The 10,280-nt window shown below is 56.1% G+C and overlaps 1 protein-coding gene across 1 annotated transcript; it reads right to left on the bottom strand.

The window, feature by feature from the left end:
- Positions 1–2,193: 2,193 nt before the first annotated feature.
- On the bottom strand, positions 2,194–9,704 carry Nr1d1 (nuclear receptor subfamily 1 group D member 1). The gene is made up of 8 exons (XM_075990813.1): positions 8,916–9,704; positions 5,987–6,310; positions 5,628–5,716; positions 5,379–5,523; positions 4,439–5,082; positions 3,940–4,125; positions 3,308–3,518; positions 2,194–2,680 (listed from the first exon to the last, which is right to left on the bottom strand). The coding sequence occupies exons 1-8, from the start codon at positions 8,944–8,946 to the stop codon at positions 2,481–2,483; spliced, it is 1,830 nt and encodes a 609-aa protein (XP_075846928.1). The 5' UTR covers positions 8,947–9,704; the 3' UTR covers positions 2,194–2,480.
- Between the last annotated feature and the right edge of the window lie 576 nt (positions 9,705–10,280).

Here is a 10,280-nt window from a genome sequence, read left to right as displayed (position 1 = left end):
TCCAGATGCTGCTGCATGGGGGGTGGGGTGGACGTGTGTCTCCCAGAACCTCTGCCCCTGTGGGACTCCGTTTCCTGTCTGTTCTCTGGGCTCCCTTTGCCCTCCGTACTGACTCCCACTTGACGCACTAAGCCAGACATAGGGCAGGTTGGCGTGCAGCGGGGGTGTTTCTGTCAGTGGCACTTAGGGGCCCAGGGGAGGAGGCAGTTGGCACTCCTCCGGTTTTTTTTTTAAGCTCTTTAGGCCAGCCACCCCTCTGCCCCTGGGAACCCGCTCCCCTCTTCTTTTCTAATTCAGGGACTTTGGCTTGAGCCATCTCCCACCCTCTGGTGAGGAGTGCTCTGTTGGTCTGCCCTTGGGTGAGCTGCCCTCCTCCTCCTTCTCCTCCCCTTGGCTACAGCCCACTCCTCTGCAGAGAGAGAGGGCGGGAGGAAGTGGCCCTCCCACGAGTGGGAGGGAAGGGAGGAAAGGGAGAAACAGAGCAGACCAGTGGCCCTGGGCTCAGGGCTGCATGTCGGCAGGGATGGATGGGTGGACATAGATGCCCCCCGGAAGCCATTGGGGAATGACTGGGGCAGGGGGCGGGGGAGGGGGTGCCAGGGCTTCCTGCGCTTTGCACTATTGGGGCAAAAATGTCTTAAGCAGTGGGGAACCTGCCACCCCACTCTGACCCTCAGCCTGCCACAGCCCCTACACACACACACACACACACACACACAGAGGAAGGCAATGCTTTTCTGTCCCCAGGGCAGTGTCCTCTGCCACTGTTCAGGTGTTCCAACTGGGCAGAGGGCCTGGAGGAGCACCTCCTGTCACCTGTGCATGTGCCTGCCCCACCCCTCGGGGCCCCTGGGCCACCTGTGCTATCTTTATCTCTATCCTCTTTCTCTCTCCTGGGGTACTGATTTACATATTCCTCCAGTCCCATGGGTAAACCCTCTCATACCCCCCCCCCCAATACCTGGGGGCCCAGTGGAGTTCCTGACCTGCCTGCTGTCTCCCTTCCCCTGGCTCCACTCCTCCCTTTCCATTCCCATTCTCAGCCATGGGCATGGCCTCTTACAGGCACTTGGGAATCCCTCCCCTTCCCCAAATCATATGAGCTGTGAGCCCCTTCCCCTCAGCCCTTCTTCCCCTTCCCCTCAGTGATGTGGAGTGTGTGTGTGTTCCTGTGTGTGAATGTATGAGTGACTACGTTGTGGGGAGGAGCCAGAGAGACTCAGGAGTGCCACGCACCTGTTCTAGAGAGGCAGCTGTCCCAGTCCCTGCTGTGGAAGTGGGCGACAGGGCCCTCTCCTGGGGGCCATTGGTGCTAATGGGGGGTTGGCCTTGGCATGGGTGCTTAGCATGCCTTCCCCCAGTGTTGGCCCGGGGCACTAGGGCAGGCCGGGTGAGGCAGCAGGTGCAGTATTGATGGGAGGATGGGTTGCTGGGAGAAGGTTGGGGGGGCCAGGCCAGGACAAGGGGGTGCCAGAGCCATGACCACTACCCTGCCCCTACCACTGCCTCTCCATCTCAGTATCCCCCGTCCCATCACTTAGAACACACATACCTCATCCAGCCTCCTCCCTGCTCAGACTTGGGGAGGGTGGGGGAGGAGGAGCCCCTACCCCTTCCCTGGGTGGTGGGTCTACAGGGCTGGGAGAGGGCGGGGCAGGGCGTGTGACAGACACCGTCCACTAGGGGGAACATACTTCCTGCCCTAGGAACTCCTGGGTGGAGAGGGACACTACCCAGAGGCGCTACTGAATGTATGAGAAGCTGGTGCTGGGGTGGGGGGAGGGGGTTTATGCCTAGAAAACAGGGAAGGAGATAGGTCCCTTCCCCAGAGAGGGGTGGGACCGGTAGGGGTGACTTGAGGGGCTCCTACTCCTGCCCCACAGTTGACAATCAGTATGTCTGTTATGTGCGATTTTTCACCCCATTGTGTTTTGGGTCAGGATTTTAAAGAAAGATATTTTTATGGTAATTGTTGCTCGTCTATTTTACTATATATTTATGTAATAAATATATGATGAAAATACCCCCTTGGGCACCCCCTTAGACCTGCGTGCTGTTTCCCCATATTCTCCCATCTGCTGGCAGAGTACCCACCCCACAAGCTGACCAGATGGAGAGGTGCCCCCCCCCAGCCTTGGCAGTAGTCCCCTCCACTCCCACCCCCCCAAACGAGCACACATCACAGAAGCCAACTCAGCTGTGAACTATTGGATTTGAGACAGGAACAGAACAGATCAGGGGGCCAGAGGAGGGTGGGGGAGCAAGAGTGGTTTAAATAGGGGAGGATGGGAAGCATGGTGTGGGGGTGGGGGAAGGGTTATTTACAAGAAGGCTCAGGGGGCCAGAGGCTCATCTTGGAATATTTTATAACAATATAAATAAGATTCTGGTTTGCTTTTCCTTTTCGTCTCGTAAAGGAGAGAGAAGTGCAGAGTTCGATTCTGTACAAGGGGGCAGCGGCAGAAGGCCGGCCGGGCGGGTCACTGGGCGTCCACCCGGAAGGACAGCAGCTTCTCGGAATGCATGTTGTTCAGGGTCCGCAGGTCCGGCAGCTTGAGCAGCAGCTTGGTGAAGCGGGAAGTCTCCGAGGGCCGGTTCTTCAGCACCAGAGCCCGAAGAGCCCGCAGCAGCGTCTCCTGGAGCTGCTCCACCGAAGCGGAATTCTCCATTCCCGAGCGGTCTGTGGGGAAGACGACAGCAGTGAGGCAGGCTCCCTGAGCTCCTCCTCCTCTGACGAGGACCCGGAGGTCTGCGAGGACCTGGCAGGCAAGGCAGCCTCTCCCTAAGGCCCCTCGGAGGGTGATGGGGGAGGAAAAGGAGGGCGCTACTTACTCCTCCTCCCAGGCCTCTGCCCCAGAGCAGGGCATGCCCAAATGCTGGGAGCAAGGCCACAGGCTGGCCAGCTCCAACCCCTCAAGACCACCCTCCTACCCTGAGCAAGCCACACATGGCCAAGCTCCCTTGCTATTTGCTCTGTAGTTCCCCCTGCCTGGGATGCCCTTCCCCCCTCTGCCTTGCAATATCTTGTCCCTTTGAGGCCCTTCTCAAGTGTCACCTCCTTCCCCAGCTCTCCCAGGCAGAAATAGTTGTCTGTGCTTCCTTGGTTCATGCTTCTACTGTGACACTTATCTCACTGTTTTATAATTAGTCGGGCATGAGTCTGTTTCCCAAGCTAGACTGTGTCTGAATCATGTCTGTACCCCAGTGCCCAGTGCAGGGCCTGGCATAGAGTAGGTACTCCATAAAAGGTATGTTAAATTGAACTGCGTGTGTGCCTCCTCCGGGGTCAGGCGAGAGCTTGGCCTACCTGCAGAGACAAGCACCACAGCGGTGAAAAGGCCCAGCTCCTCCTCGGTAAGCGCCAGGGAGTTGAGCTTCTCACTGAAGTCAAACATGGCATTGAGCAGGTCGCCCATGCCCATGGCACCGAGCTCCTGCAGACTGTAGGTTGTGCGGCTCAGGAACATCACTGTCTGGTCCTTCACGTTGAACAATGATGCAAAACGCACCATCAACACCTAAAGTGAGGTGGGAGGAGCATTTGCCAAATGACCGCTACGGTTTGCCCCCAAAACGTCAAGTGTGTTGCCTTAGATTGCCAGTAATGGGGAAGCCTATGAACGGTCAATGGTGGGGGGCGGGGAAACCCAGGTGGAAGTGCCCACCAGTTCTGGAATGTACATTTAACCTAAGACCATCCATCTACTGTTGAGAAGTGAGGAACAATATGTTCCAGGGGTTACTTGGATGCCGTGAGTTTTGAGTAGACACCAAAGTTCCACATTGCCGGTTGTGGTAGTAGGAGTTAGTTCCACCTCCTCCATCAGAGAGAAAACACAGTTCCAAAGTCTCTGTGAACCCCTTTACACCCTAGTCACCAAGCTATTCTAACTGGGTCCTTCCCATAGTCAAGAACAGGGAACAGCAACTTCCGCTCACCTCAAAGGTGCCAGCCTTCAGTAGGGTCACCTGGTCATGCTGGGAAAGGTCACGGAAGCCGGGGATGTGCTTGGCAAACTCTACCACCTCCCGCACAGCAGGCGTGAAGCTCATTGAGAAGTCTTCCCAAATCTCTTGCACGGTCCGGCCACTGCGTCCGTGGGGATACATGTTCATGGGACATGCCTAGGGGGAAGATGGAGTAAGGAGAGGCATATCAGCCAGACGGGCTCACCTGGGCTCCCCCAGCCCGACTGCTTTCCAGGTTCTGCCTGGGCTAAGGGCTATGGCCCCTGAGGATGGGTCTCTCACCTAAGATAGCATTCAGTTGCCAACTGGTGGTTAAAGGTTCCCAGGCAGAACCCAGGCTTCAGGGTAGAATAGCATTTCCTGGGCAGAGGGTATCCCCACTGTCAGGCTCCGGGAACGCTAGCTGCCTTATGCTGGGTCCAACCTTCCAGGCCCCCTCCCTCTCTCCACACTGGCTCCGTGCCCTCACCAGCAGAACATTCTTGGTGTTGCCTTGCCGTAGACTGTTGGCAGGTGCCTCGCCTTCTGAGGCCGAGTATACGTGGGTGGGGCAGAGACGATGCCCGTTGCTGTTGGGCTGGTGGCAACTATGGTGGGCAGAGCCAGAGGGCCAGGTAGGAGGGTAGGAGGAGGGGCTCTGGCACAGACCGTTCAGCGCTTCGTTATGACGCTGAGCCGCCAAAATGTTGTTGTCGTTAGGGGTAGGCGGGCACCCCTGACTCTCCCAGCGGTGTGGGGTAGTAGCTGCAGGGCTACTTGATGCGTGATTGGCATTGAGATTGCCAGGTGAGGTGCCTAACTTGTCATGGGCGTAGGTGAAGATTTCTCGATGGGCCCGAGCCACCTGGGATATCACATCCTCCACGGTGGGCTCAGGGCTGGGGGATCTGGGTGGTGTCAGCTGTTGTGGGAACTGAGAGAAGCCCACCAAAGGTGTCGGGGCTGGCGCAGGAGGTGGTGAGGGGCCTACGGAGCCTGAGGTGGGGTGTGGGGTAGGCGAGGTCTCCAGAGGGCACAGGCTGCTCAGTTGGTTGTTGGCCAAGTTCATGGCGCTCTGCATCTCAGCGAGCATCCGTTGCTTCTCCCTCTTGGGGATGCGCCCGAAACGTACAGCTGCAACAGGATGAGAGTAGTGCCAGGAAGTTCTCACAGACTCACATGCCTCCCTCCCTTCCTTCCTTCCTCCTGAAAGGGCAAGACCCTGAATGCTGGGGTTCCACTTCAGAACTGAAACCAGCAAGGCCACTCAAAGGATATGATAGTAGATGACGGGGCAGTGTGTGGGGGGAGATGAATGGGGGACGAGTGTGTCTGCCCAAGATGTTAACACATGTGCAGCCTCCATGCAAATGACATGAACTGGGTGGAAGGAAATGGGGCCAGGAGGAGACATGGGCATGCTGCCTTACCATCTCTAGACATGCCAACAGAGAGACACTTCTTGAAGCGACACTGCTGGCAGCGGTTGCGATTGATGCGGACAATGGAGCAGTTCTCGTTTTTCAGACACCGTTTGTACTGGATATTCTGTTGGATGCTCCGGCGGAAGAAGCCCTGGGAAGCAGGGGCGACTAGTGAGCATCTTCTCTAAACTGAGCCTTGCCTCACAGCGGGAGGGCAGCACCTGCCGGAGGGGCCTCTAGCCCAACCTGCCTCACCTTGCAGCCCTCACAGGCATGCACGCCATAGTGGAAGCCCGAGGCCACGTCCCCACACACTTTACACAGCAGCACCATGCCGTTCAGCTCTGTGGGAAGAGACAGGCAGAGCGTAAGCAGAGAGGCTTCAGGGGCCTGGGATGTGGAGGCTTTCCAGGCTGCAAAGGAGGGGCTCCCAAGTCTAGGAGCACTCAGGTGACCAGACCAGACCAGACTGGACTGGACAGAAGCTCGGACAACTCTAACAGCATCCCAAAGGTCAGGATGCAGACTCTGAGGGTAACTGGCAGATGGAAACCAACTATCAACTGAATCCTCGGTCACTGCCTTTCCCTTAAATCAGCTGGGTGTTCACTCACTGGTAATGTTGCTGGTGCCCTTGCTGGGAGACACTCGGTTGCTGTCTTCCATGGCCACTTGTAGACTTCCTGGGGGGCTCCCATTATAGAAGGAGGAGGAGGAGGCTGAAGAAGGAGGGCTATCATCACTGAGGCTGGGTGGTACACTTCCAAAAGAGCGGGTGGGGTCCTGGGTGAGGGAGCCAGTGGGTGACGGTGGGAAGTATGTGGGACAACCTTGAGTCAGGGACTGGAAGCTGCCGTTGGAGCTGTCACTATAGAGGGACTCCGGGCTGGTCCGGCTGGGAGAGGAGCCGCTGGAGCCAATGTAGGTGATGACACCGCCTAGGACGAGAATCCAAGAGGAGGGTATCAGCCATCGTGTCTGGGGTTCAAGGCACCACCTGATCACCAAAATACTGCTCCTCTTAGGAAATATGCGTGTGGAACACCTAACCTTTAAGTAATAAGCAATTCTCTCACACACACTAGCCACGACACGGTCAACATAAAACTCTAAGAAACTCTCCATCATATCCTACATATGATGGCCAACCTCGTCACAAGGAACACCCAGGGCCATTTGTTTACACAACACATCCAACTTCTGCTTAGGGTGTGAGGCAAAACCCTACTGGGCACCTCAGACATGGGAACCCCTGCCCTAGATATTTTCCCGGGGGAAGAGCAACTGCAGCTAGTAACTCAGTTATAAGGGGCAGCTTTGGGGATGGGAAGAGCAGCTGACAGCCGTTCACAAATAAACCAGCTGCCAATTCTACATCAAGACCTATCCAGTGAGGGGCTGTGAGGGGTAGCTAGCCAAGAGTTAAGAGAACAGAGGTCATACAAAGGGAAGGCAGTCATTTATCCCTTTAAGCCCAAAGACACAGTCTCACAGAGAACCGCAGGGAAGGACTCGGTTCAGCCTGGCTCCCCTGGCCTCCAAGGAATGAGTCACAATGACTCTGAGTCCAAGAAAGACCTAGAGATAAGAGCTGCAGGAGATGGAAGGAAGGTCCAGCCTGGGGATTTAGGCATTCCCCTTTTCAGGGCTCAGCCAGATGATGACTTTGGCTCTACAGTCACTCGGGGACTCTGTCCCTCTGGTTATATCGCCAATGACGTGGTTCTGCCCCTGTGGTATTTGCCGAAGAGGAGGATGACTTGCCTGCCACACCTCTGCCAAGCACTTTGCTTGGCCTGCCATGGGTGGAGTGGGAAAAGGGAGGATTCCCAGACACGTGTGTGTGCTGACACATGCCATGCCACCGTGTCTACAGAAGCACATGTCTTGCTCACCCACTGACACACACTAAACTAGGCAGGGCAGCCTTAAAATAGCTCAAGGTTGGTCCAGGGTGAACCCAGCTGCCCGTAAAATAGTTGCAGAGTGGCTAAGCGGGTACGGTTTCACGCTGGGCTGGGGGGATGGGATGTTTATGTGGACCTAGATGAACTTGACCTAGTTTATCTATTCTGAAAGAGGGCATGAGAAAGTCACTCAAAAAGTCTTCCAACTTTGAACGGAGGGGCACTGCTCAAAAGACCCTAGTTCTTAATCTAGATGCGCATCGCTCCCAGTCTGCTTTCCGACCTAGAGGAAACCAACGCTTCCTCTTGTAGTGTTTCCCTTTCCGCAGGGAAAAACCAGCACGATGAAAAGAAGTACGGTTTCTGCTTTGATTCTAAGACGTTCACGTTTTGGCCGAGAAGACATTCGTGGTGGGCAAAGACATACTTGAGGAACAGTATGACTTTGGGAACGAACATGGAAAAACTGGGTCTAGGAGCAGTTTAGTGTTTTTAGACGATGTTGGTGCGATCGGAATAGAGGGGAGTAAGGATGATCTAGTGTGAGGTCTCGCTGGGAAGCACAAACTTGAGGCCAGAACAAGTCACAGGGGTGGCCCCATCTTACTCAAGTCTCGGTCATGGAGGGTAAAAAGGGTCAGGCAGTCGGAGAGGAAAAGAAGGCAGGCGGGGGCAGTGAGTCAGCCCAGCTTCACCCAGATCTAGGTGGAGAAGGGCGGGGCGGGAGCCTGGCCCTCAGCTGGCCTCACGTCCCCGCTCCACGTGTGCCCGTTGCACGTGGCTCCCCAACGAGGAACCCCGGAACTCGAAGCACCGCCTTCTCCTCTTCCCTTCTGTAGCGCCAGCAGAAACCCGCCCTCGCCCCGCCCCTCCGGCGGCGTCGTGGGTCGAAGGCTGGGCCCTAAAACCAAGCTGGGCCGGGACAACTGAAAGGAGGAGGGAAGGGAACACGCGTCGCTCAGGCAACTTGAGGGGCGGAGCTCATTATGTAACGAGGCCGGGAAGCAATGACCAATGGGATGGTGGCCACGGCTCTACTGAATGAAAACAAATGCAGCACGTGGGTCGGGCTCTGCAGCCATGTGAGCCCTCCCCGGACTCAGGCGCTGTGGGTGCCCTGCCTGGAGATGAGCCCCAAGCACCCGACTCCTTAAGTGGAGTTCCCTACTGCCACTGAGGATTCCCCTGCAAGATTGACCCATTCCTTCAGACCCTCTAGTCCCACAGCTTCCCAGACTCCCTGGAAGTAGGCTAGAACTGGAGGAAAGAGAAAAGCGACAGGCATACTACATACAGCTCAAAGGGGTGGACAGATGGGGACGTTTCCAGACACTGCTTCAAAGTGCTCGGTCTCCCTAAACTCTTCCACTCGCCACTAGTATCCACCCTCCATCTCATCTGCCCAATATTCAAGTTCCTCGGGCTCAGGGGAATTCAGAGGGGTAGCGGTGAGGATATGCTTTAGGGGCATTCCCAGCCAGAGTAACCCGCTCTGGGAACCCTACTTAGTGGCTCTCAGCACAGTAGCAAACGCCGGTCAGAGGGAATCCCCAGTCCCTTACAAAGTTCCTCTCATAAGCCGTGGATGGAAATGGAGACAGTGACAGAGCAAGGATGAGGATAAGAATCTCAGTACCTGTGTTGTTGTTGGAGTCCAGAGTCGTCATGTCTTCACCGGCTGAGAGCGGTCATTCAAACTGGACCTTGACACAAACTGGAGGTTACGGTAGTTCCCCTCGTCCCCTGGGCAATGGCTGAGGGAGGCAAGTGGACCCCGCGGCTCGAAATCAGGATTCCAGGCACCGAGCAGTAAGGTTTGGGGGTGGCCGGACTGCAGCCCTGCAGAAGGGTAGGACGCTGAGGCAACCGAGGTCTGATATGCATGGGAAGAGCAGAGAGAATGTGTGTGAGCAATCAGTCTGCAGCAGATCTGGCTATAAGGTAGCAAGAAGGGTCGCGTCTCTGCAGTGCACCGGATGCCACTCCTGAAGGCTCCGCAACGCTGCAGGGTAGCGAATCTGGAGCTCCGGGTGCAAAAGTCCCAAAGGGAGAGAAGCTGAAACCAGGAAGTAAGTAGGTGATGGAGAAACGAGGCACCCAGACGCAAAGAGAGACGTGTGCCCTGCTACGTTCCCTCAGCAGTAATATTTCACTCTGCCAATCTCAACCGCCTTTTGCCCGAGCCTTTCCCTGGGACAGAGGGCTCTGCGCAGGCGCCAGCAGCCCAGGGTTCCCGGGCCGCACGCGGCACTGGAGCAGGTACCATGTGATTCCAGGGAGCGCCTCGTGCCCCAGTGACACACTTTTCCAGCAGCCGGCACGTTGAGCTCTATGCGTCTGCGCACCGCCAAGATTGTCGGGATTTGTAGTCCACTGATAAAGTAGGCGGAGTGCGTATAGTCCCCCTTTTCTGCTAAGCAAAAGTGCTGGTTGGCAGCGGGGAGGAGCTGAAAGTGGACTGGGGTGGAGTTTTCTGAAGAGTCAGGGTGGCGTGTTTGGAAAGCCTTGTATGGCGAGGGCATGTGAATTCCTGGGGAGGGCCTGGCAAGGCTTACTGCTCCATGGGAGATCAAAGCTAAAAGGCCCTTTTTGCAAACCTAAGCAAACGTGAGAACTTCACGTGATTGCAGAATTGGCCTCGCCCTGAGGTTACTGGTGACGGGGTTAGGGGGGATGGGGTGACGAGACACGGTAAACAAGCTGGAGAAGATTTCCCTGGAGTCAAGAATTTAAGCTGCTTTTTGCTATGGTGACAAGGCGGGATAGACAATGTGTTCCCCTTTCCCTTACACCCCCCCTCCCCGTCCAAGGAAGAACACCCGCGAGAAAGGAATGACAGAGTCGGGCTATCCCTAGGGACTCCCTGTTTGCTTATATGACACCACACTGCCCACTCAACTGACTCTGGGGTGAGTCATTTCCCTTTATCTGGGAAATACAAAGTACAACAGGGAAACTTCATAGTGAAAGCGCTTTAACGTGGAAGGGTCTGCTCCCTGCA

This window comes from Microtus pennsylvanicus, chromosome 11 (assembly GCF_037038515.1).
Source record: "Microtus pennsylvanicus isolate mMicPen1 chromosome 11, mMicPen1.hap1, whole genome shotgun sequence".
In the NCBI taxonomy this organism is placed as follows: domain Eukaryota; kingdom Metazoa; phylum Chordata; class Mammalia; order Rodentia; family Cricetidae; genus Microtus; species Microtus pennsylvanicus.
Note: the sequence above shows the minus strand (reverse complement) of the source record. Positions and strands in the feature narration are given on the sequence as shown.

Excerpts from the sequence above, each read along its gene's own strand:
- Nr1d1 (XM_075990813.1), bottom strand. The coding sequence starts at position 8,946 with ATGACGACTCTGGACTCCAACAACAACACAG. Across the intron at positions 6,311-8,915 it reads GGACTCCAACAACAACACAG|GCGGTGTCATCACCTACATT; the intron begins GTACTGAGATTC and ends TTCTCGTCCTAG. Across the intron at positions 3,519-3,939 it reads TGAAGGCTGGCACCTTTGAG|GTGTTGATGGTGCGTTTTGC; the intron begins GTGAGCGGAAGT and ends ACCTCACTTTAG.